Source organism: Mustela nivalis, assembly GCF_964662115.1.
Source record: "Mustela nivalis genome assembly, chromosome: 7".
Taxonomy (NCBI): Eukaryota; Metazoa; Chordata; class Mammalia; order Carnivora; family Mustelidae; genus Mustela; species Mustela nivalis.
The window spans coordinates 9,455,415-9,481,103 of record NC_139026.1 but is presented as its reverse complement, the minus strand read 5'-3'; the positions used below and the strand labels follow the sequence as shown (position 1 = coordinate 9,481,103).

Sequence of the window (25,689 nt, the reverse complement as noted above, 5' to 3'; positions counted from 1 at the left end):
GCTCTAGCTCCCTCCCTCAGGCCTCTCGGGCCTAGGGTGCCACCCCCAGCCCTCTAAGAGGCTTTTGCTTGGAAAGGGAGAAGGGACAGGGCGCTGACCGCAGCGCAGGGCCACGCTGGACCTCACAGGGGGGTCCCTGTCTCGGGCCCTCCCAGCAGAGCTAGATAAGGAGCCCTCTCCTGGGCAGAGGACACACAGAGCCCTACTCTGGGGGACAGGGGGCTCCTAGTGGTCCTGGGGGCATCGCCCTGCCCTGGAGAGACCCCACCCGCCTACTCACCTCAGTGCCTCGCCTGCCCCCACCCCCAGGCCACATTCCAGGAGGGGCTTCTGAGGCTTTGGCTGGATCAGGCTAATCTGGGACTGAGAGGGCAGGAGGGGCCAGAACAAAGGATGCTGTGTCCCTGGCTGCTCGAGGGTGACTTGCTGGTGGTCCCAGACCTTGGCCACTGCCACCCCTCCCCCTCTGGAGAGCCCCCCCCCACTTCCTGGGAAACCTGGAGTGTCACAGTCTGGGCCAGAGGTGGGTGGACACAGCCTAAGGGCTTCAGGGCAGACCTCAAGATTTGCTTCAAATGGGCGCTATGTGAGGGGCTGTGCGTGAGGGAGGCGGATCGAGGCAGTGACCTTCAGGACCTCCTGGACCCCATTCTCCAGCGGGAAGCCTCCAGCCCCGTCTCCCACCCCTGTGCCCCAAATCAGACACCACCAGTCCTGCGCACTGTCCTCTTGCTTTATTTCTCACGTTTACAAAAGTTAAACAGGACGACATATGCGGGGCGGGGAAGCAGGTGTACAGGGGCTCCTCCCTACTGGGGCAGAGAAGGGGGAGGGGGTTGGGGTGCACGCGGCAGGCCCCCAGGGACAGTCCTGGGGCCCTTGGAGGGGAAGCAATGGTCCTGTCCCCCAGTTCTGCCTGATTTATTTATTTATTTATTTTAAAGATTTTCATTTATTTATTTGACAGAGATCACAAGTAGGCAGAGAGGCAGGCAGAGAGAGAGAGAGGAGGAAGCAGGCTCCCCGCTGAGCAGGGAGCAGATGCGGGGCTCGATCTCAGGACCCTGGGATCATGACCCGAGCCAAAGGCAGAGGCTTTAACCCACTGAGCCACCCAGGCGCCCCTGCCTGCTTTATTTTGAAGGCCCCGGACCCCAGGCCAGCCCTCTTGGAGCTGCTCAAGCTGCGGGCACGGTTTGGGGCGGGGTAGCCACCCCCGGGATCAGGACCCCGGCTTCTCGGGTCCACTGCTGCTGCTGCTGCCGCCAGCTCTGGGCAGCCCCCGGGCGGGTGTGGGGGGACGACCTCAGCCCCCTGCTGGAGGAAGGCGTCTCAGCGGATGAGGGGCGCTGAGCGGTCGTTGGTGACCGTGGGACGCAGCTTTACCGTGGCGAAGGGGTTCGTGCCCCTGTGAGGGGAGAGGTCAAGGTGAAAGAGGCCCAGGTCTTCAGCTGCCTGCCTGTGCCTCCTGCCCCCAGTGGCCACCTCCACTCACCCCTGCGTCGTCTCTCCCCACAGCCCTCCTCTGAGTCTCGTCCCCTCCAGCTCCCGTCCTAGAACTCACCGAGGGAAGAGCTCTGGAGGCTGCTGCTCCCAGGACATAAGTTTCTGCAGTGGGGGGTGGAGGAAGGGCCAGGTTTAGGGGAGAAGGGGGCAGGGGAGCCCTGCCAGGAAGGCCGAGGACTAGACCCGTGGCCCCGGGCAGCGCCAGGCTTCTGGGAAACAAGACTGGGTGTCCTGAAGCCCAGAATTCTGTGGGTTCCAGACGTGAGAAGCCTGGGCCAGAGGACCACCCCCCAGGCTCCAGCTGCTTTCCCCACACCCCACTCCTCACCCCGGTCCTGCCCAGTCAGCTCTGGTCCCAGCTTTGACCCAGGATCCTGGTCTCCCCCTCCCTAGACTCAGAAGTCCGTCCCACACCTTCCCTGCAGATGGGTAAACTGAGGCTGGGGTGGGAAGGCCCCCTGCCAGCCAGCCAACCAGTGGCCAAGCAGGGAGGGTTACCTGGTCTCCAGTCTCCCTGCCCATCGGATGAGCCCAGGACTGGGGGGACAGGCTAGGTGTGTCCGGGGCAGGGTGGGGGGGCTCACCTTGACATCACTGGCTACCCCTGGGCTGCCCATGCTGCTCCGGCGGCTGTCAGGCAGGGGTGTGGGTGCAGGGCTGGGGGCGCGGCTGGGGATGCGGGTCGGGGTCCGGGAGCGGGACTGGCCATCCCAGTACTCCGAGGGGGCTGTAGAGTTGCCCGGCCGGTCCAGGAGGTCATCAAGGCTGTGGCTGCCCCGGAGCGGGTAGGATCTGAGTCCAGAGGAGGGAGGCAGGGGAAGGGGGTCAGACGTTAGGCCCCTGCTGCACCCCAACCCATGCTGCTGGCCTCCCGCAGCCTTCTCCATTGTACCCGGGTAAAAGGAGGCCACACATGCTTGAAGTCAGTCCCAAGAGGAGGCAGAGGGATGGATGCAATGACTTTCTCCTGGGCGGGGGGGACCTCCTCTTCCAGGGTACAAAGGAGGCTGCGCCCACTGAGGACAGCCACTCACAGAAATCCCCTTGGGGAGTGGGACCACCACCCCTGCCAGGTACCTGGAAGGAAGCTCATTCATAGGGCTCATCGGGTTCATGGAGGTCACCGGGTTCAAGGGGTTAATGGGGCTCACGGGCACCTCCTCCAGGGGCTTCACATAGGCCTCAGGGAACCAGCCGCTCCTGAGGGGGTGCAGGCAGAGGAGCCCATAAACAAAAGGCCCAGAGACAGTGGTCACAGTCCCACTCCCGAGAGCAGCTCCGGAGCCGCGCTGTGTGCCAGGCCTGGCTCGGAGGGCTTTGCCCTGACTAACTCATTTAATCCCTTGAGATCTTTCTCGACATGCAAGCCCATCCACCCAGCCTCCTCTCCTGCCAGGGGCTGGATCGCGGCAGCGCGCTTCATTCCCTGCTCGCGGAGCGCCCACCCCGTGAGGCCCACAGACAGCCAGGCACAGCTCCTCCGGCCCAGAGGCACCCAGCCCAGTGGACGGACAGATGTGCAAACGGATGATGACAAGGGTGACTGGGAAGGGGACAGGGCAGGGGCTGAGGACCACAGGAGAAGGTACGAGCCCAGAGGAAGGGGCGCCTGAGCCTGAGGCGCCTGACTGCCAGCCCCGTGCCCTTCCGTGCTCTGCCCCCACAGCTGCTCTTGGAGTCTTTGTGTGGCTGGAGGCTCACTACTGCACCTCTAGAGAGCCTGGGGTTGTGGGAGAGGCACTTTGATCAATGTTGCTCAGCTTTTTTTTTTTTTTTAAAGATTTTGTTTATTTATTTGACAGAGATCACAAGTAGGCAGAGAGGGAGAGAGGAGGAAGCAGGCTCCCTGCCGAGCAGAGATGTGGGGCTCAATCCCAGGACCCTGAGATCATGACCGGAGCCGAAGGCAGAGGCTTTAACCCACTGAGCCACCCAGGCGCCCCATGTTGCTCAGCTTTTTCAGACCCCTGGGACCCCTCAGGTTCTTGCAGAACCCTTGGGAAAGTGTTCTCCAAAAAGCCCCCAGAGACCCCAAAACGCAATCAACAACGTTCTCACCTAAAGGTAACTGGAAGCAATTTCCACTCAAACTGACGGAATAAAACCATTTCCTTATGTTTTACCTCTGCTCTCACTAGAAAGGGCCTACTGACAAAATCTGCCGTCTCCTTCTCCGCCCGGTGAGGCACGGACAGAACAGCCATGTGACCGGGGAGGGCGCGGGTCTGGGTGGTTTTACACTCGGGTCCGGGGAAGTCCACTCCACGCCACTTGTGGGGAATTTCCGGGCAGCCTCTACCTTTGTGGGTCCACAAAGCAGGGGTTTTGAGCCCTGCTGTTTGTAGCCATCTCTCCCCGCCAGCCCATGCTTCCGTATTGGTCCAGTAGTCCCCTGCCATCCTCCCTCTGTCCACGCCTCACCCATCCACGACCCTGTGGCCAATCACCCGCGGACCACTGGTCCCCAAACCACCCATCAGCTCTTGTCCACCTGGCTGTCCCCTACCAATTCGCTCACACACCTTTCTAGTCACCCCTTGGTGCACCCCACCTCCATGCACCCGCCCAGCCGCAACCACTCGGCTCATCCCCGCCTACCGACCTGCGCCCACCTGCCCACAGAACCAACTCCCGGGCCGCCTTCCACCTGCCCGCTGCCCACAGCCCCGCACCACGCTCCCAACCCTCTACCTGTCCCCCGCCCACTGACCCCCGCTGCCATCCTTGCAATCACCTTCATGGGCACCTGCTGACTCCTCCTTCTAAGCCCTCATTCACCCCGTATCATACGCTGCAGCAGGAATGGCAGCGGGCACCACGCAGTCTCCTGCCCAAGGCCCGTGGGGGTCACTGCGGGATCCAGCAAGCTCCCACCGCCCCCTTTCTCTTTGGCAGAAGAGTTACCCTTGCCCACTCTTTTTTGGCTTTCAACCCCTGCCTTCCACCAACCTTGCAGTGACCACAGGGTACTTCCCCGCCTCGAGCCTCCCCTCCTGGTGTCAAAACCAAGCCCAGTTTGCAATCTTGAAGGCTCTTCCCTGCCCCAGACTGCAACTCAGCCTGTGAGCTCCCAGCCTGGCCTCTGGCTCTGGCCTGGGGGAGCCTGCTTCCAAGTCCACCGTCCCTCCAGGGACTCTCAGGCCCAGGCAGGAAGCTGCTTCTCCCTCCATGTGGGGCACACAGTAAGCGCCCAAGCGGTGGGGCTCCCGCAGTGTTCCTCCAAGTGAGAGAACCTTCCCATTCCTCCCAAGGGCCTGTCCTCTTCCTATCCGGGCTGGCTGGATGAGGACACGGAGGGCGGCCGGGGTGGGTGCGGGACAGGGGAGAATTGTCTGGGTCCCGGGAGTGGAGGTGGCGGACCGAGGGGGACAAGTCACCGTCGGGGCAGGGGAGCCTGCCAGACCTCCGTGGGCGGGGGGGCTCCCTTCCACACACACCCCCGCCCCTACCCCCCGGGGCTCCCACTCACGCGGAAGAGCCCTCCAGCTTGCCGTAGAGCCAGCCGTTCTGGGCCTCTGGCACAAGCACCTCCACGACGTCTCCGGCAGAGAAGCGCAGCAGCGTGTGGTTGGCGCCCTCCGAGTGCGAGACGAGGGCGCGGACCCTCCGGGCGCCCCCGCCCCCGCCGCCCGGGCGCTCGCCAAAGGAGTTGGAGCGGGAGCGCTGGTTGCCGCTGGCGTAGAGCGAAGCTGCGGGGTGGGGAGGGGGAGCGCAGTGGGTGGGCGCTCCGGGGGGGGGGGGGGGGGCCGCGGCCACCCTCCGTCCCTCTTGCTGCAGCGCCACCTCCGTGCCTCCTCCCAGGCCCCGGGTCCCCGGCCCTCCCTCTGCGCTCCGGGGCCACTCACAGGCGGACGGCGTCCGGGGCAGCGACCGGCGATCGGGCTCCAGCTGCGACGCGGACCTCGCCTCGACGGGCTCGGGGCCGTAGGAGCCCGAGCTGTGCCGGCTGCGGGGGGAGCTGAACTCCGCCAGGGGCCTCGGGGGCTGCGAGGGGAGACGGGCAGGGGAGGGTGGGGCAGGGAGGGGGGCGCCGCGGCTGCGCACTAGTCCAGCCCCCACCCCCAGTCCCGGACGTCTGTGGCGTAGGGGTTCACGGGCCGGCGGCTCAACCACCACGGGGGCGGCCAGATCGCTCCGGGGCTGAAAGCCGGGCCCGGGGGCGCGGCGTAGACAGGGAGCCTGGGGGGCAGGAGGCTCCAGGCGGAGGGTCGCAGGCCCCAGGGCGCCGCGGAGGGTGCGGGGACCGGCGGGGGCGCGAACGGCGGCGGCGGGGGCGCCCAGGGCCTCACCATGTCCAGGCGGGTGGGCGTCAGGCGGCCCGAGGGGTAGGGCGGCCCCAGCACGGGGCCCAGTAGGCCCGGGGAGTGGGCGCGCGACGGGCTGCGACTGGCCTCCGACTGCTCCTTCCACAGCAGCACGCGGTTCTGGAGCACGCCCCGGGCCTGGCCGCGTGGGGACACAGGCGTCAGCCGGCTCCCAGCAGCCCCCAGAGTCCTGGGGCCCCAGAAGCGGCATCCTAGACCTGGGAACTCGGGCGCCCCCGCAAGCGGAGGATAACTGGATTTTCCAGCTGGAAGGAGCTAGAGATAGCTTTGGTGTCACTTGGGACTCGCCCACTGTCTAACCCTCTTCTTCTTTTGTCGAAGGCCCCTCAGTTTTCCTTGAGGTGTTCCTTGAGGTGCTTCTCCAGCCCCTTCTGTCTGTGTGCTTTGGCCAGCCTCTACCACTGCCTGGTACATCGGTAGGCTTAGAACCCAGGCCTGGCCACTGTGATGGACTAAGGGATGACACTTGCCCAGAAACTGTGACCAAGGAATCCAATTCCAGTACTTATCCTGGGACAATTGGGAAAAACATTTTCTTGGACCTCATGGGTTTTGCTAAAAATAGAGTGAAGCCAACACAGGAAGCTACAACTAAGAGAGGATGGCAAATTTCCAAAGACCTGAGCTCCTGGATCCAGCTATACCTGAAACCCTTGAACTTTGTAGTAACTCAAGTGTTAAGTACCTTTGCTGCAAAAGCCGGTTTGAGTCATTTCCTGGAAGAGGCCTTTCAAATACAGTTTTCCCAGCCTATTCCTTTTAGCCTACATAAGTGTCCCTAGTGTCCCTGGTACATGGGCATCTAACTCTGTTTGAGTACTTTCAAGGATGGGAAACTCAGCTGTTGACCACACAGTCCATAACAACTTGGGGCTGGGAGGGCTTTAAATGGCAGACCAGCTACATACATGAATCATGTGTTTAAGTTTCTGTATTTGATGATGTTTTGACATCCTGGGCCTTTACCAATCCTGCGGGCATTGTCCCTCCCAGGGCTAGATAATTCCTAGAGATAGTAAGTGAGTCGTTCCTGTGACAGCACCTTTCCACGATTCCTCCCTTCTGTCTGGTCCAGCTGGTAAAAATCTCACAGGGATCTCAGGCAGCAAAACAGAAGCCACTCACATCACAGGAGCAACTAGTCCCATTGGTCATTAGTAAGACACCCCCTTGGTTGCCTTGCTTAACTAAAGAACAAAACAGCACAAAGCCAAAACTCCGAAGGTCTTTGTGTGCTGACCACAAAAGCAGTATGCAAGACAACATTAGGTTTTGCATACCATATTTTTTAAAAAGTGTTTTTGTCCAGTTTGAGAACATTCAGTGGAAAGCGCCTGCCAGGGTTCTAGAGTGTTCTGGGGGTAAAGGCCACAGCACCAAGCCCCAGCCTGGACAGCATCCAACTTCCCTGTCTTCCCTTGGCCCTGCCTCCAGGAGGTTTCACCTGTCGTTGGGAAGAAACACTGTGCAGGCTTTCAAAACCACAAGGAGACCACGGGAGAAGTTTTAAAAACATTTATGGAGTGGAAGAGTCATTCTAAGTATGCTACACACCCCATAGTCTAGAAAAGACTAATAAATTTGACTAAATAAAAATTTTTTTCAACACGGCAAAACCTACAGTAAGCAATGTCAATTGATAAATGACAAACGGGAAATATTTGCAACTCATCACCAAGAAAGGGATAATTTCAGTAATATATAAAGAGCTCCTAGAAATGAATAAGAAAAAATGGAGGAAAATAAGATGACATGTCGTAGTAAAGGACATCCAATGGCTTGGAACCATGAAAAGATCTGTCTCGCTTATAAGAAAAGTATAAAATAAAACCACAAGGAGATGCCAGTTTTACCTTGCTGATTAGCAAAGATTGAAAAGTTTGCTTTCACACTGTTGTCAAGGAGAAGGGAATCTCTTACATGGCCGGCAGAAGGGTAAACTGAGACAACCAATGCCTAAATTCTTGGAGTTGCCAACTCTGTTCCTAGGAATTTATCCTGAAGCTAGACTTGCACAAGTCCAATAAACCTGGAGAAGCTAAGGGTGAGGTGGGCGGAGGTATGTTATTGACAAGACGCGGACTCAGCCGGGACTGGGTATGAGAGAGCGACCCCTTGCTGAGCCCAGCCCTCGTCCTTCTTTAAATCTTGCTCCAAATCTTGTGCATTCTGTTTATAGATAAAGTGATGGGTAAATATTTATGCTTGACTGTCTTAGGAGTTTGATCTTGCGTGTCCTAAAGTCCAGCTGGGTCAACACAATACCTGTTCCTCCCACCGCCTCATACCTAGGGGAAGCCTGGATCATTCAGTCCACAGCCCTCTCCAGAGGGGGGGATCACTTAGCAGGAGGCAGCCAGGGGAGGAGTCAACACTCCCCTTAATATTAGAGGTTAACTGTCCAGGACGCAAGTAGAAAGGAGCTTCCCCCCAAAGAAGGTACTTAAATAGCCAGGAAGTACCAGAAAATATATTCAGCATCACGAGCCATCAGGGAAATGCAAATCAAAACCATAATAAGATACCACTTGACATCCACTAGCATGGCTAGAATCAAGATGACCGGCAATAACAAGTTTTGGCAAGGATGCGGAGCCACTGGAAAGCTCATAGGCTGCCAGTGGGGCCGTGAAATGGTGCAGCCACTTTGGAAAACAGTCTGGAAGTTCCTTAAATATTTAAACACAGAGCTACCCGATTCGCAGCAAGCCGACTCCCCTATAGCCATGAGGAATGAAAACATGTCCACACAGAAACTTCTGCATCTATCCACTGTAGCATTATTTATAACAGGCACAAAGTAGAAACAACCCAGATGTCCATCCACCAATGAATGGATGAATAAAATGAGATGTCTCCAGACAACGGAATAGCATCTGGCAGCAACGAGGAATGAAGGACAGATATGTGCCCCAACACGAAGAATCTTGCTCCCGGCAATGCATCGTGGGAGAAGCCCGTCACAAAGGACCACACATTGTATGATTCCATTCATATGACACGCCCAGAAGAGGGACATCTCCAGAGACAGAATGTAGATCGTGGTGGCCTGGACTGGAGTGGGGGTTGTGGGGGGACAGGGGAGGGTTGGGGAATGATCATTAAGGGGTCTGGGGTGTTTAGGGGGAATGCAAGTGTTCTAAACTTGATTGTAGTGATGGATGCCCAAGTCTGTGAATACACGAGCCTCCACTCAGTTGTATGCTTTACACGGAGGGACTGGACGCCCTGTGAATTACACAGCAGCACAACTGTTTCAAAGAAGAACAGGCAGTTCTCCCTGGAGCATCAGTCCCTGGGAGAGAGGAGGGGCTGGAGGAGAAGGCTGAGCCCTGAGCCGGGGGCTGGCTGTGGTGGGGACCGCGGGAGGATGTCAGCCGAGCCGAGATCATATGAATGGAATCATACAGTGTGTGTTGGGGGGGGTTGGAAAGAGCTCAAACTGCAGAACAAGGACAAATGAAACAGACGTGGCAAGGGAGGAGGTCATAGATGCGGAGTTCTAGAAGGAGAAGGAATGATGGCAGAGAGAATAGTTAAAGAAACAGAAGAGGAAACAGCTCCCCGACCTGAAGAAAGACCTGAGCCCACAGAGTGGGGAACACCCGAAGGCACTCATGTAGGGGACACCCAGACAGATTGCTGAGTCCCCAGGACTCCAAGAAAATCTCCAAGCATCCAGAGAAAGAGGCAGTAACTTAAGACGGAAACAAGACAGACCAGCACCCGATTTCACACACACAACATAGAGCACCAGAAAACGGGAAACGTCCTCTTGGATCCCAGGAAAAAAAGCCCACAGCTCCGGAGCTCTTCAACCCACCGACATGCCGCTCAGCACTCGGGGTCAAAGTGAGACTTGCATGAATGTGTGGGTTCGGGGGGCACGTCTGCAGAAAACATTCAGTTCATCAAGACAGAAACCTCAAGACAGCGGGAAAGGAAGAGTGAAAACGGTAGCATCAGCATGTCTGATCACGTGTTTAGTGAACCATCAGTACGAGTGGCCGTGCACCGGGCATTGGGACTATACATGGTCTAAGTGCAGTTTCTCAAGATAGAAGGATCATGCTGCAAAGAAAGGACTCAGGAGAGTCTAGACCTGAAAGTCCTGAAGTTTTTTGGCAAAATCAAGAGCTGGGGGTCAGGAAGGATAAGGGGAGGAGTAAGGCCACGTATTAGAGTGCCACGGAGGGCAGGAAAATCCTTCCCCAGGCCTCATCTTAAGAGGTGGGGGAACCACCATGGACAGAGTAGCACCGGGGGGTGTCAATATATTTTAGAAAACACAAGAGATGACTCGATGTTATCATGAGGGTCACGAGGTGAGGTCATCATGAAGAGTGATTAAAAGACAGTAGGAGGGGCGTCTGGGTGGCTCAGTGGGTTAAAGCCTCTGCCTTCGGCTCAGGTCATGATCCCAGGGTCCTGGGATCCAGCCCCACGTCGGGCTCTCTGCTCTGCAGGGAGCCTGCTTCCTCCCCTCTCTCTCTCTGCCTGCCTCTCTGCCTACTTGTGATCTCTGTCTGTCAAATAAATAAATCAAATTAGAAAAAAATAATAAAAAAAGTGTTCACAGAAGAGAAAGGAGGGTGATTTTAATCTCAGACAAAGTGAAATGAAAGGCATCAGGCCGGGTTATGAGATGTTAAATACATTAATGGCGACATTTACAGAGAAGGTATGATAGCTGTAAACCCAACAGCACCAAACAACATGGTAGTTAAATACAGAAAGCAAAATGCACTGGAAAGCCAACAGGAAATGAGTGAATCTGATTGGTCTAGCAGATGGAACAGAGCAATAGCACAGAGGATTTAAACAATAAGATAAAAGCAAAAAGGCCATAACTAGATCTATGAATTGATGAATTTGCAAATGGCGAGTCTATGCAAGCAGGAATGAAAAAAGAAATGGTTCGCACATGAGTGAATAAAGGCATGAATTAGTGAATGTGAGAATAAAAATAAAATAAAAATCATGAAGGAATAAATGAAATTTGTATCTGATGATACAGATAAACACAGAAACAGCCAAAGAGATAGGGAGAGTAAACAATGAATACCCACAGAGAGGAAAAACAGAAGGAAATGGGTGAAGCTAGGGAAGTCCCCGCGGGCAGTCAGCTCCCAGAGCGCCCAGGCCCTAGGACGGCTCCACCAGCTGTCCCCCAGCCCCAGCTCACCCGGCCAAAAAACTGCAAGAAGGTGTTGGTAAGCAGCAGGTGCTTCTCGGCCAGGAAACGATAGCGCCGCTTCTCTTCCAGTTCAGCTGCCCGCTGACTCTCAGACACGAAGGCTTGCATCTGTGCGTGTAGCCGGTTCACACTCTCCTGTGGGAGAAGCGGGTTCGGGCTGGAGGCAGCGAGTGGATGCTTCATCCCACCGTCCAAGAGTACCCGCCGTCTGAAGCCTCCTGTCCTTCCTGAACCAGCCGAGTCTCCTCCTGGAGGCCCTCCCGGCAGCACCCAGCTCCTCGGGGCTCCCAGGCCCACCTCTCACGGGCATCGTCATCCTCCAGACCCTGAGCTCTGTGTCTGCCCCGCCGGGCCCTTCTCACAGGCAGGGCTGGTGTCTGAGCCGCCCCTCTGCCCCCAGCCCACAAGCGCGGAGAGGGGCCCAGGGGGGTTAGTTTAAGGAAATGTGGACCAGTTGATCGAAGTCCCTACTTGGGAGAGGAGGTTCTGAACAGGAGGGACAAGAGCTTAGTAAAGGAGATGGAAGTCTTGGAGACCAAGGCCGGGCATGGGGCCCTGAGCTTGGGAGGAGGACTGGCCCTCGCCAGGGGTAGGGGAGCACGGCGGGGGCAGGAGGGAGCAGAGGAGGGCGTGGCTGCTGGGGAATTACACCTCGGCTACGGAGATCAGGAGCAGCATGGCTGACCGCCTTAGGTTTTCTCCGAGAAGTAGGAGAGTCAGGCAGTGACCGTGCGAGGATCAGCGCTGAGGTGGGCCTGAGGGCCGGGGGTGCCCCCCCACCCGGGGCCGGCTGACCTCCCTTGCTATGCTCACCACAGAGCATGGGGTAGGAGGCCCTCCTGGAATTGGGCCGGCGCTGGGCGAGGGAGCTCAGGACATTGTCAAGGGGTCCCCCCAGAGCCTGGCTTCCCCCCCCCCAGCCCTTGCACCTTCATCTCCCGCACATTCTTGTCCCTCTTGCGTTCCATGCGCCACAGCTCAGACATGTACTTCTCCAGGTTGGTGGCTCGGTGGTGGTACTCCCTCTCGTAGTGCTGGCGGCTGTCCTTGGGGAGGGTGGAGAGAGGAGGGAGACCCCCATGTCAAAGAGCTCAAGACTCCGGGTCCACTGGTCAGAACACTGGACAGGGTCCCGGGGAGCTCAGCTGGAAACACAAACAGCCTGGCGCCAGTCAGTGCCCAGCACGGCGCTTGGTGTGCTCATCCACCAAATGGGGAGAGGCTGTCTTGCCTGTGCTGGGCTGGGGGGGGGGGGGTCAAGGTGGTGGCCATACTTACTTTGATGAACTGCATGTCCAGCTTGGTATTCTTCTCCATGTGCTGTAGCAGATCTCCGTGGAATGTCTGCACCTGTGTGGAGTGCAGGGTGGGGGTGATCAGGGTGGTCCTAATCATTCCCAGGCCTCGGCCTCCCTCGTGCTGCCGAGTCTAATACAGCCCACTGTGTTCCTAACACACCAGGCACCTGCCCAATTGTCGGAGAAAATGGACATGAGTCAAGGACGTGGTTGGAGGCAAGATTAAATGGTTTGATATGCAAACAGGTCGTGCAGTAGACAGCTGGCCACACACCCTCCATAAAGGTATCAGAGTCTTCTGGGTCTTAGTCCCAGTCTGTGCTTTGATGATGCCATTCCTGCCACCTAGAATTTCCTACCAGACCTCAAATACCAGCTTCTGTGCCCCCTCTACAGGAACTCTCCCTGACTTCACCAGCAGAATCCACTGTGCTCCCATTTTGATTCTGGAATGTATATATATTTGTTTGTTTACTTTTTGTTCCTCTAGCCACAGGACAGAATCTCTTGCTGGGCCCCCGGTCATAGCCTCTCAAGCTGCTATGGACATGAACTTCATCTGACCCTTCTCTGTGTCCCCAGCACCATGGGCAGGGCCCTGACCCAGTGAAAGTGCTCGCAGCTGTTGAGGTCTTAGCTAAGGGTTGGCTGGTTTCCACGATAGGTGAGACGGAGGAGGCTGACCATTTGGGTGACCGGAAAGCCAGGGAAGGCTGCTGGACTCAGGTTTAGAAGAGTTATGGCCTCAGAATTCTGGTTCTGCCTCCAATTTGCTCTAAACTTTGGACAAGTTGCTGCCCCCCGTCTGGGCCTCAGTTTCCCCATCTCTAACAGGAAGGTCTTGGCTAGATGCTCTTGAAGGTCCAGCCTTTTAAGCCCAAAGAGCTTTGATTCTGTGAGCCTTGGTGCTCCCCTGGCACCTTCCTCTGGACCCCCCCCCATCAGCATTCCTTGGGTCACTGGGTGTTGTGGGGACATCAGATCTAAACCCTTCAGCTACACACTTTGCCCTTGGGTTCACAGGGAGCAGAAAGGAGTGTCCCCCATCCTGCAGGGGACCTCTGCTCACCTCCTTTGTCTGTACCCTCTTTGCCCTCCCCCCAGAACCAGCGGGGGATGCTGCCAGGTTTGCTGCCGCAGGGGTCCCCAGGCTGTGCTGGAGGCAGGGGTTCTGTGCCTTGGGGTACAGCATTGCCCAGAAGAATGCTGGTAATCTTCTGGTATTCAGGGAAAACCAATCAATTATAAAAGTTGTCAATTTTACATTTTTCTCCCATAATTGTTTCAGAAACCCTGGTTACCACTGGTCTGTAGGGGAGCTTGCTTGTGGCCCCCTCAGGACTGGCCATGCCTTGAACCCTGAGCCGTGGCTGCTAGGGTGTGTGTGTGTGTGTGTGTGTGTGTAAGGGGATTGGTGTTAGGAATGGTGCCAAGACCCCATATCTGCCCTTGTCTACTGGGTCCCACACCTGCGGGACCTCCCAGGGCAGCCCCCAGGGCACCTCACTTGCTCCTCCTCTGGCCCTGCTTCCCACTGAAAAGGCAGTCCAAGGTTTCTGCTTAGACACCAAACATGTGTTCCTGAAAATCCCCATAGCCTGCAAAATTGCCCAAAATGAACAACAGGGCTTATGGGAGATACAGGGTTGGAGCTGACCCGCAGAAGTCAGGCAACTTTGTAACCAGAGCACTCATAAAGATGCTGAGTGGTACCTGGAGACGAACTTGAACCACACTGAAGGCTACGGAAAATATCTAAAATGCACAAAACCCACAGAATGGACGCACCAACTCCACCTGGATTCCTGGAGAGCTGGTGTGCGGAGACAATGCTGGGGGGACATGGGGCTGCCACAAAGGTGGGCAAGGGAGGTAGTACAGCCTGACCCCAACTGAGAGCCCTGGGCGGCTGGGAGCGTTCTTCCCAGAGAGGCCTGGGAGCACGAGCTCTTTTAAAATGTTCTTAAGGGGCGCCTGGCTGGCTCAGTCCTTAAGCATCTGCCTTTGGCTTGGGTCGTGATCCAGTGGTCCTGGGATCCAGCCCCTCACTGGGCTCCTTGTTCAGCGGGGAGCCTGCTTCTCCATCTCCCACTCCTGCTTATATTCCCTCTCTCACTCTCTCTCTCTCTCTCCTGCCAAATAAATAAATAAAATCTCTTTTTTAAAAGGTTCTTAAAATACAGATTAAAGGGCTCATGCTATCAGTGCAGCAGACAGGCTGGGGACTTTTCCCTTCTTCCTAATTCTGGTTGCCCTATTCATCCCACTCTTGCCTAGGAGACCTGGCTTATGAGCAAGCCACCTTCCATGTCTCAGATGTCACTCCTTCTGCTTCCAGCTGGGTATGAATGGAGTCACCCCGTAGATGTGTGTGTTAGAATGAGGCTGCTGGGCTGTAATTCTTCCCATTGCTATGGCTTGGCTACGATCACCAATTAGATGGGACCCAGGCAATACCGGGTCAATGGAAAGTCTTCATTAACTTCCAGAAGAATATCTATTAAGGGGTTGATAATTGATGTGAACTTGAGCTCTTGCTTTGGGGGAACCATAGGACTATCTATTAACAGGTGGCTTCTGAAACAAGGAAGTCACCAACCCCAGGCAGACTGAGGAATTCCCAGCAGGTCAGAACAGAGACTGCCCTCCCCTGCACCCCCCCTCCCAGCATATACTTCATTAGCAGGTCCTGTGAGCCCCTCAGTACAGAAGCTGAGAGCAGACTCAACACACTGTGAGCTCTATGTTTTGAGTTATTCCAGTAATTCGCAAGAAATCCTTTTGCCATCTATACAGGAAACTTCCCCCCAACCCCCACCCCAGAAGAATTGTCCCTGTGAGCTGACCCACTCCTGTCTTCCAGTTTACTCTTGAACCCCCTCCGGTCAGGCTGTGCCCCACCACTCCAATTAGAAAGTTCTCGTTGAAAATCACTGACACTCCACGTCACAAAGTCAACTCACAGGACTCCTCTGACAAGTCCTGTGGTCATCATTTGGCACAGTTGAACATTTCCTCCCCCTGAAACACCTTCCTCCCTTGGCTTCCAACCTACCACCCTCTCCTGGTTTTCCTTGCACTCCCCCTCCCCCATCCACCCCACCTCTTCTCTGTCATTTGCTGATTCTCCCTCACCTCTTGATCCCCCACAGCCTCTTTCTTTCCCCTCCTACACCCACTCCCTCTATGAGCTCATCCGTCCATATGCTCAGGACTCCCAGACAAACAACCCAGCCTAGACCTTGACCCCAAACTCCAGCCTCATGTACATACAACTGATACTCACCTCTCCAGATGGTTTTCTAATAAGCCTCTCAAACTGACCATGTCTAAAACTAAATCCCTGATCTCTCCCCTCCACCCGAACCATTCCACACTTAGTAGTTCCCACCTCAGATAAAAGCAACTACACCTTTCCAGTTGATCAGGACAATATGCTGGAGTTAGTTTGACTTTCCCTTATCTTTTGCAACTGACATCCACTCCATCAGAAAATCTTACTGGCTTTACATTCAGTCTGATTTCTTCTCAACACCACCACTTCTGCCACTTTCCCAAGCCATCTCAACTCTCCCTCTAAATGAGTCTTCCTGCTTCTGCTTTTGCCCTCCACTGCTGATATTATATTATTAGTAAAGGAGCCAGAGCGACAGGTCAAACAATGAACAACTGGAGGATGAAATGTAAAATTTCCAATTATAATAGCTAAAAAAGCCATATTATCTAGGTACAAATCCATCAAAAGATGTGCAAGACTGCTACCCTGAAAATGACAAGGTGTTCCTATGAGAAACAAATAAATGGAGAGGTATACCATGTTCATGGATCAGAAGACTCAATATTATTAAGATGACCATGAATTTATAATTTATTTTGAAGTAGGCTCGACTCCTAATGTGGGGCTTAAACTCATGACCCTGAGATCGAGAGATGCATGCTCTACGCTCAGCCAGGTGCCCTTATGATGGCCATTAAATCATAGATTAATGCAATCCCTGTCAAAATTCCAGCAGGTTTTCTTAAAGGAATTGACAAACTGATTCTAAATATGGAAATGCAAAGGATCTTGACTATGCAAAACAATTTTGAGAAAGATGAACAAAATTCTTAGACTAGCTGATTGTTTTGAAAGATTTTATTTATTTAATTGTCAGAGAGTGAGAGAGTGAGTGCACAGGCAAGGAGAAAAACAGGCAGATGGAGAAACAGTCTTCCTGCTGAGCAAGGAGCCCAATGGGGGACTTGAACCCAGGACCCTGGGATCATGACCTGAGCAGAAGGCAAATGCTCAACCCCTAGTCAAACACCCCTAGACTGTTTGATTTTAAGACTCACTATAAAGCAATAGCAATTAATACAGTTGTGGTATTGGTGTAAGAATAGACAAATATATCAGTGGAACAGGGTAGAGAGCTCAGAAATAGATCCACACATAAAACAACAAATCAAATTTTGACAAAGACATCAAGTCAGTTCAAAGGGGAAAGCGAAGTCTTTTTGAAATGGTGCTGGAACAACTGAATGTCTATACAGGGGGAAAGAACCCCCAATTCTATCTCACTTCATACACAAAAGCAAATTTAAGAAAGATCATAGAAATAAATGTGAAGTCCAGAACTTAGAGCTTCTATAAGAAAATTTAGAATATCTTTGCTGTGGTAGTGGGCAAAGATTTCTTAACTAGGATACAAACACTTTTTAAAATTATCAAAGTAGGGACGCCTGGTGGCTCAGTCGGTTGAGGGTCTGCCTTCCACTCAGATCATGATCCCAGGGTCCTGGGATCGAGTCCCGCTTCGGGCTCTTGCTTAGTTGGGAGGCTGCTTCCCTCTTTGCTTGCCTCTTCTTTGCCTGCTGCTTTCCCCTGCTTGTGCATTCTCTCTCTCTCTGCCAAATAAATAAATAAAATCTTAAAAGAAAATAAAATAAAAACGCCAAATTAGCAGAGGCAGTGTTTGCTGTTGCATAGCATTAGTCCCATGAATTGTAAGGTAGTTTACAGAGTTAAAACAGATTCTGCCTTTTGTAAAATGAAAACAATAAAATAGACAAATTGGGCTTCCTAAAAATGTAAAAGTTCTGCTCATCAAAGACACTATTTAGAAAATGAACAGATAAGCAATAGGTTGGGGGAAAAAAATCCTGCACCGTGCATATATCTGATAAAGGACTCATATCTTGACAGTATAAGAAACTCCTATAAGTCAACAATAAATATAATGGGCAATAAATATGAATGGGCAAAGTGCTAATGTCCAATAAGCCCATTAAAAGTCTTTGATCATTGCCATACGCAAAATGAAACCACAATGAGGTACTTTCCGCACCTTAGAGAACGGCTAAAACAACAAAGACGGACAACATAGAACGTCGGCAAGTGTGTCAAGCAGCAGCAGCTTGCACAGATCGCTAGCGGGGCTGTGGCTAGCACGACGACTTTGGAGAGCCCTTTGTGGTTTCCTATAAAGCCAATATATGTCACCCCATGTCCCACAAATTCCACTCCCGAGTATTTACCCAAGAGGAATGAAGACAAACATCCACAAAAGACATATAAGAATGTTCACAGCCACCCTAGTCATAGTAATCCCAAACTGGAAAGAACCCAAATGACCACTAGCAGAAAAAGAGATAAATTGTGGTAGCTTCCTTCGGTGGCATAGAAAGCAATCAAACAGAACAACGTGCCACTATCAGTGACAGCACGAAGCCATCTTACAGACATCACGCCGGGTGAAGGAGGAGGTTGTGGAAGAAAACATATGTACAATTCCTGTCACGTGAAGTCCTAGAACAAAAAACATGAATCTCCATTTTGACAGAAATCCGACAGTGGGTTGCCAAAGAGGAGGAAAACTCATTTTTAATGAAAAGAAAGACGCGAGAGTGAACGTTAATGGGGAGAGTGTTTGGGGGAGGGGGTGATGAAAATCGTCTAACATTAGATAGTGGGAATGGGTTCAAAGCTCTGTGACTACATTAAAAACTTCTGAATTGTATACTTAAAAGGGGTGAATTTCAGGTTGATATTATATATTTAATATATAATAAATATATATGAGATTATATTTTATATATTATTTTATATAGAGATATACCCATGATAGGAGTTCTATTATGGGCTCTATTCTTGGTCCAGGTATTAAATCATAACATCTGGAAGTGTTTGGGGGGAAGAAATGAGGAAAAAAGTAAACATAGCCAAGAGGAAGGGACAGATGTTGAAGATAAGTTGCGGAGATCTAACATGCAGATAATAGGAATTCCTGAAGAAGAAATGCAAAGACAGAGAACAAACACATTCTAAAAACTGTGATTCAAGATAATGTTCCTGAAATTTAAAAGAAAAAAAAAATTTAAAACTACTTATTGCTAAAGTACACCATGGGATAGGTAATATGGACCCAGATGGTAATATGGACAGACATGTCAACACCAAGACATGTCTAGAAAAATTACTGGACTGAAGAAAAAGAAAAGAAGAAAAAATCCTGGGCATCTAGGCTGAGAAAGCAAATAGATTTATGATGGGAAAAATAGATCATCAGACTTTTCGTTAGCAACGTTCAACATGCTATGTCAGAAGCTGACCGGAATGTCCACATGCTTTAATTCTCTGTATCCTCGAGAATCAGGGTTCCTTTTTTTTTTTTTTTTTTAATTTTTAAAGGATTTACTTATTTGAGACATAGACATAGAGAGAGAGAGAGCATGAGCAGGGGGAGAGGCAGAGGCAGAAGGAGACCCCCTGCTGAGCCACTTACAGTAAGTGCGAGGAAAACACTACAGCCAATGGGTCACCTTCAGAGGACGACAGGGAGCGTGTTCATGACCTTAAAAGCTAATGAGTGAGGAGAGTGACTAAACCTTGATTCTGCTTCTCCCACACAAAATGTGCCACTGGCAGCAAAGAGTACACAAGGAGGAGCGCCTCCGTATAGAAATATCCCGGTTCATGGGTAAGAGCATCAGAAGAGCCATGAGCTCCCGCCGTGGGGATGGGTCTGGACTCACTGAGCCTCCGGGGTCGTTAATATCACGTGGCTGCAGACGCGACGTGGCTCCCGATGGAAGAGCCCAGAGCCCTCTGCGGTCTTGCCAGAGGGATGGAAGAGCCTGGGTCTGACCCAGCCCCTGCGTCCAGAGGACAGAGGAACAAGATGAACTACCCCGGGAATGCGAGACTGGGAGTTTCTAGATGGCAGGAAAACCAGTCCTAGGGCCCCAGGATCTTCAACAGACAAGTCATCAGGGAAAGAAGGGGATCTATTGATTAGGAAACTCAAAGGCATATTTGGAAAAAAGAGACGGCACACAACCGAACTCCAGCGTCTAGGGATGTATGCCCGAGTGGTCAGCTACAAAGGAGCACGAGGGGGGCTCGGATCTGTGGTCACTTTTGGAGGGAGGTGGGGAGGAGGGGCTGCGATTTTGACAGAGGCACAGGGAGGGGCTCCCAGGGAGGCGGGCACAGTTCCTGACCTGGATGGCGGTTTGCCTTAAAATGATTCTTTAAGCTCTAATTTGCTCAACGAGATGTTCTCTGTCTGTGTTTTCATTTACAATTAAGAAAAGTCAGATCCTGTCGCTCTTCGGCTGTGCACACTCAGAATGGCCAGAGGCAGGTCAAGGCCACACCACAGGGCTCTCATCATAGCCGAGTGTCCCCTCACACACACGTCCGCTAGCCTTTTTGTTACCTCCGCCCAGAACACCCTTCCCACACGCGTCTCCCTGGCTAACACCCTCCCCTCCTCCAGGCCTCTCTCAGTGTCCCCTTCCTAGGGCAGTTTCCTGGAATATTGGTCAAAAACTGCAGCCCTCCAACACTTGCTAGGAGCCTTCCCTGCTTTGTTGTCCTCTGGAGCACGTTTCATGTCTAACTTGTCATGTATATACTCAGTTGTTAGTCTTGGGTTTTGTCTGGCCCCTCTCTTGGGGAGGGCGAGGGTTTTGTCTGCTGTGTCCCCCGTGCCTGCCACAGCGCCCAGCACCCGGCGGTGCAGAGCTGTCGAATGAATGAGCCCACGGGCCTGGCAGCGTCGGTGGCGCTGGGTCCCATCCGGCTCTGGCCGAGGGCCCTGCCCAGGTGTCTCAGCCAAGACGCAGGTGCCCAGAGAGGGCAGCTCTCCTTACAGAGACGGCCTGGGTGACACTTGTCCTCATCCAGCCCAGGTGTCCCACGAGAGACACAGAGAGCCATCAAATCCAAGGATGGGAAGCCACAGGCGGCCAGCACGAGCTGTGCTCCTGATTCCCCTCCTGAGCCCTGGGCCGGGGCATAGCTGAGCCCGAAGCCTGCAGGTGTCCCAGAGATGGGCCCCGAACCAGGCTTTTATCCTGGGCAGATGGATACACGTTTTTCTGCTCCTGCAACTGTTCCCCATTTCGACAGGGTAGCCAAACTGCTGAGTATTTTCTGGTGTCCCCCAAAGCGCACCTTGACTCCCAAGGGTTCCCCACACACACGGTTGAGAGCCGCGTGCTGTCACAATGAGCTGACATTTCTTCCCGAGCTTTCCAAAACCTGTCACCACCAGGCCCTCACCGGCTCCATCCCAGCTTGCCATCCTTGGCTCCCTCCTGAGCCCCACGCGCCCTGGGGACGCCCTCTCCTCTCCTCCCCGCGTGGCCAGCCCCCACTCTCTTTTCAAAGCTTGTTCTTTCCATCCAGAGCGGGTGAAGCCCTGCTCGGGGCCAGGCCCTGCCCCAGCCCTTGCAAGGCTCCCAGTATTGGGAGGGATAGAGACAGGCTAACAGGTCCTGCTGCCAGCCGTCACCGTGAAGATGGGCGGAGGGCGACTAGTTTTGTGAATCCCCTCGCAAGAGTCCTGCCGGTAGTTATGATCGTCTCCGTTGTACAGACCGATAAGTCCAAGTACAGAGAGGCTTGTTCAAGGTCACCGGTCAGGGGCAGGTGGTGCTGGGCTGAGAAGCCAGGTGCTGGGGCTGCAGAGCTTGGGTTCTTAACCACCGCGTGCTAAGAATGCACAGAGGCATCCGTTAGGGTCTGGAAGAAGCTGCAAGCTTGTCCAGGGGTCAAGGGAGGCCCGTAAAGCGCTGGCCGGCAAGACTGGGGCTGCTTCTAGGCTGAGCATGAAGCCTGCCCAGCGGTGGGAACACCAGGCTGTGTCTGCACAGGGCCGCTCTTTGCGGACTGGGGGTGTCACGGGGAGGCTGCTGGGTCGGCAGAGCCTGGCATCCCTCACTGAGGAGACTGGGTTTAGTTCTGTGGGGTTTTCTTATGGGTGTGACAAGGTCAGGTGCTGCTCCCTGGGAGCGTGGAGGGAGGGGCTGGAGGGCCAGGGAGGAGCAGGGCCTGGCTGTGTGCACCTGGGCCCTTTCTCTCTCTAGCTCCTGCACTCGTTCCGGAACTGGGGGCAAGGGACTCAATCTGAGTCTCAGTTTCCCAGTCTGTAGAATGGAGATAGAAGCGGCGGCTGCCTCGTGGGGTTGTTGGAGGCGGGAACAAGCTGTGGCAGGTGTACATGCCCCGCACAGCCTGGGCCTGGCAGGTGCCTGGGACACTTGTGCCTGTGTGTCACTAGGGGCCGCAGGGAGCCCTCCCTGAGAAAGGCTGTGGGGGGCTGGGCCCGCGTCTTCCTTGGAACAGGCCCACTCCCCTGTATGATGATGCCTCAGGGCCGCGCTACTCACCACCACCTCCAGGTCGGAGTTCAAGTGCCGCTGCGTGTCCGACATCTGCACCAGGATCTCCCCTGGAGGCACGGAGAGCAGCCTTCAGTGGGGGCGGCCCTTGCCACCCCCCCTCCCCTGACAGAAGCTGCCGCAGGGGCTCCCTGAGACGGCATTTGGAGGCCGAAGTCCAAGGATTTCCCATATGGCTCTGGGAGGATGGCCGTGCTTGTCCCCGCACCGGAACAGCCCCCCAGGGAGTGGCGGGGAGGGGCTTGGGCTCCAGAACAGGAGTCCAGGTCCTGGGCTCGCCCTGGGCCACCAGGCCTGTGGTTTGGGGGGATTTCCGTGACGGGTAAGAACCCGAAGGGAACCCTGTCTGGGATCCCCAGCTGGGGGGCCCGGCTGGCCCCGGGCCTGAGGGGGGAGCACCAGGGAGATGAAGGGCCTGGGCAGCAGGAGGCGGCCCCGGGCGGCCGCAGGGCTGTGAGGAGAGCCCCTCCAGGCCCAAGCAACAGTGGGGGCTCTAGTGGAAGGGGGAGCGCCTTACCCAGAATCTGCGAGGTAGAGCTCTGCAGGGCCTGCTCCCCGATCTTCTGGATGGCGTTGAAATACACCTCAGCCGCCTGGGACAGAGCTGCGTGGGGACAAGCGGTGCCCGTAGCCCCGGCCCCTCCTCCATCTGCCCCTGCCCTCTGGAGACCCCTCCTGGCAGGCGAGGGTGTGTGGAGGGGACAGGGGGGTGCAGAGGCATCTGGGAGGGGGGGTGTCCTGGGTGGGGTGTGTGGATGCTAGGTGTTGGCCAGGGGAGGAAGCAGGCGTGGAGTGGGGCCCAGGGCAGTGTGTGTCCATCACGGGTGGGGGGGCGCAGGCGTCCGTGTGTACCCACGGAAGTGTGTGGGCAGGTGTGGTGTGGTGCACAGGTGTAAGGGCGTCGGGGGGAGGGCGGGCTGGAGGAGCTGGGGTGGGGGGAAACAAGCTTTGACTCCAAAGTCCTGAAAGGCAGGGAGGGCTTGGGTGGCCCTCGGCTCTGGGTGTGTCCCTGGCTTATCCTTGGCACAGAGGGTTGCAAGCCCTGGCAGGGTGATTAGCCTTGGTGGAGCCGGGGTTGCTGGGAGATGGGGGAGGGGCGGCTGTCGGCGTGTGGGTGCGGGCACCAGGCAGAGTGAGGACACAGAGCTGCGGCGTAAAGCCAGGCTCGCCGAGGTGGACCTGGGTGCAGCAGTGGGCTCACGGGGCACATCAGGGTGGTGTACAGAGGTGTGTGCAGTTGGCGCTGTGGAGGCTGCCAGGACCAGGCACTGCGTCTCTGGGAGCACCTCGGGGGATTCTGGGCAGCAGGCAGAGGTGGGCGTGGGGTGTGTATGGGTGAAGGTGTGGGTGGGAACGTGGAGGGACCAGGTGCGCAGGGACAGCGCAAGCGTAGGGGCTGGGGGCCCGGGGCCGGACACTTACCATGGAAGGCCCGCAGGTAGTTGTTCCCGAGGTACACCAGGTTCTCCAGGGCAGGGTTAAACTGGTCCGTGATGCTCTGGAGCCCCAGGCCACCGGGAAGGAGGGGGAGGATGGGGAGAGGGAGAAAGGTCGATGGGCAGAGGCAAGTCACCGGGCCTCAGGAGCAGGGAGCCTCCCCACCCAGCCCCAGAGAGGAGCCTGACCCTAGGGGCGCCTGCATAGAAGCGTGGAGTCAGCCCAGATCCTGACTCTGCAACAGGGGCCTCAAGGTCATTTCTCCGAATCCCTGTTCCACGCCAGCTCCTGCTCACATGCTTGCCCAGGCGGGAACCTGCTCCCAAGACCATGCATCTAGAAGGTTCTCCTCCTCCCATCGGGAGGAAACTTGTGGACTGTGGCTGCCCCTGGCCGGATGTGCCCCAACCCGGCATTGGGTCCAGGCCTCACCAGGCTGGACACGTGGGCATCCTACGGTCACCTCAGGGGGCAAGGACAGATCTTGCCCTCATCAAAGAAGAGCCCGTTGGCGGCAAGGCTGTGGCAGGGTCACAGGCCACCTCAGGCTACAACCAGATGGAGAGTACCCTCAGGGTACAGAGGGCCTGGGGCAATGACTTAGACTGGGATCTTTGTTCAAACCGCTGGAAGCCTCTCTGGGAAGTTCAGAGACCTTGAACAGATTCTTTAACCGTGCTGGCCTTGGCCTTCTCATCTACACTTTGGGGTGATTATTTTCTATCCTACAGGCAGGGTGCGTGAGGCTTACATGGGAAAGGGTCCTGCACACAGGAGGTGCTCAATAAAAGTCTATAGGGACAGCGGCAACCCCTCAGGAGTGAGGTAGAAAATTTGAATAAGGGGCTCAGAAGGGAGAGAAAGACAGAGACAGGAAAAGAGAGAGAGAGAGAGAAGGACGCCCCAGTCCTAGGCCAGGTGGCTTGCTGGGCTCCCCCATCGCTCCCCCTGCTAGTCACCCTGGGCCTCATCCTGCCTTGGTCTAGCATCTAGGCAGGCTGTCTCAGTGGGCCTGTCGCTCACTGGGTGACTGTGGACAAGCCACATCCGGGCTAGGTGGCTCACTGCCCCCAGGGATCCCCACCCTTGAGCCCACAAACCCGCCTGGCCTGGGCCTTCCTTTCCCGAACATGTTGCAGTTGTGCTAACCCTCTGTCCTCCAAAGCCGGTCCAACCTTCGAGCCCCAGGAAGGGGTGCTCGGACCTGGGGCCCGGGCCACATGCTCACCTTGTAGATAGCCATGGTGGACCTGTAGAACTGGTCCATCTCTGGGGCCATAGAGTGGGCTGCAAGTCAGGTGCCCTGCAGGAGGCTGGAGGCGTTGGCAGGGCCGGGAGCGGGGTGGGGGGGTCGGTCCCCTCCAGTGCCCACTGCTTTGGGGGAGCGAAGAAAGCTGCGCAGTGGGACCTGAAGACCGAGGCCCTGCGGCAGGTGGTGGCGGCTGGGGAGGAGGTGGCAGCTTAATTATTCACCAGCCAGGGATGTCAGAATGCGATCTGGGGCGTAACCAGACCCGGGGGAAGGCATCCTGTGACGCGGGCAGGTTCGTGTGACCTGTCCTTCAATTATTTACCCCTCGGAACTGTGGGACGGTGGGCACGCGTGGATGCGGGCCACTGTCTCAGGTCACCTCCAACCTCTGGGTCTAGCTTCCCCTGGGCCAGCAGGACCCCTGCCCTCCCATCTGCCCACATTGGGCATTGCCCAAATTATAGGGCCAGAGCTGCTGGGGGCCCTCCCCTGGGACCCTCCCTGACAGGTCCAGCGCTGGAGGCTGAATGTACCACTGGGCATCATGGTCTTCTGTCTGCCTAAGCCCCTCACGCCGCACCTCGAGGGCCGGGGCTCCCCCATCAGCCGCTGCCTGCCCACCTCCGCTCATGCTGGCAGCAGGAGCCCTAGAGCCACACAGACCTGGGACAAAGCTTGGCCCCGCTCACAGGCTGTGTGACTATGCCCAAGCCCCCTACCCTCTCTGGGTCTCATCTCCTGCTCCAGCAAACAGAGCTCGCCCTCACCTACCACTGTGGGCAAGTGGGCTTGGCAGCTGCCTCTGAACAGCTTCACTTTTGGCCTGACCGGATTTGGGGAGGCCTGGGGAAGAAAAGTGGTGCCCCCCCCTACTGGGGGAGTCGCGGAAACAGAGCACTCATCCAAGGGGGCAGAGGACCATGGCAGTCAGGCTGAAGGGAGCTGGAGGGTGGGGGGGGGGGGACAGGGGGCGGATGGGAGCACTCATGGCACGGCACACATAAC

General features: G+C 55.4%; 1 protein-coding gene across 1 annotated transcript; it reads right to left on the bottom strand.

The window, feature by feature from the left end:
- Positions 1-1,000: 1,000 nt before the first annotated feature.
- BAIAP2L2 (BAR/IMD domain containing adaptor protein 2 like 2) lies at positions 1,001-25,594 on the bottom strand. The gene is made up of 14 exons (XM_082740157.1): positions 24,661-25,594; positions 23,418-23,493; positions 22,513-22,599; positions 21,984-22,045; positions 12,307-12,378; positions 11,958-12,074; positions 11,017-11,163; positions 5,796-5,948; positions 5,352-5,490; positions 4,976-5,195; positions 2,584-2,706; positions 2,091-2,298; positions 1,565-1,608; positions 1,001-1,408 (listed from the first exon to the last, which is right to left on the bottom strand). Exons 1-14 carry the CDS (start codon positions 24,709-24,711, stop codon positions 1,333-1,335), a joined length of 1,575 nt encoding a protein of 524 aa, XP_082596283.1. The 5' UTR covers positions 24,712-25,594; the 3' UTR covers positions 1,001-1,332.
- Between the last annotated feature and the right edge of the window lie 95 nt (positions 25,595-25,689).

Excerpts from the sequence above, each read along its gene's own strand:
- BAIAP2L2 (XM_082740157.1), bottom strand. The coding sequence starts at position 24,711 with ATGGCCCCAGAGATGGACCAGTTCTACAGGTCCACCATGGCTATCTAC. Across the intron at positions 22,600-23,417 it reads CTACCTGCGGGCCTTCCATG|CTCTGTCCCAGGCGGCTGAG; the intron begins GTAAGTGTCCGG and ends GTCCCCACGCAG. Across the intron at positions 11,164-11,957 it reads AGAATGTGCGGGAGATGAAG|GAGAGTGTGAACCGGCTACA; the intron begins GTGCAAGGGCTG and ends CTTCTCCCACAG.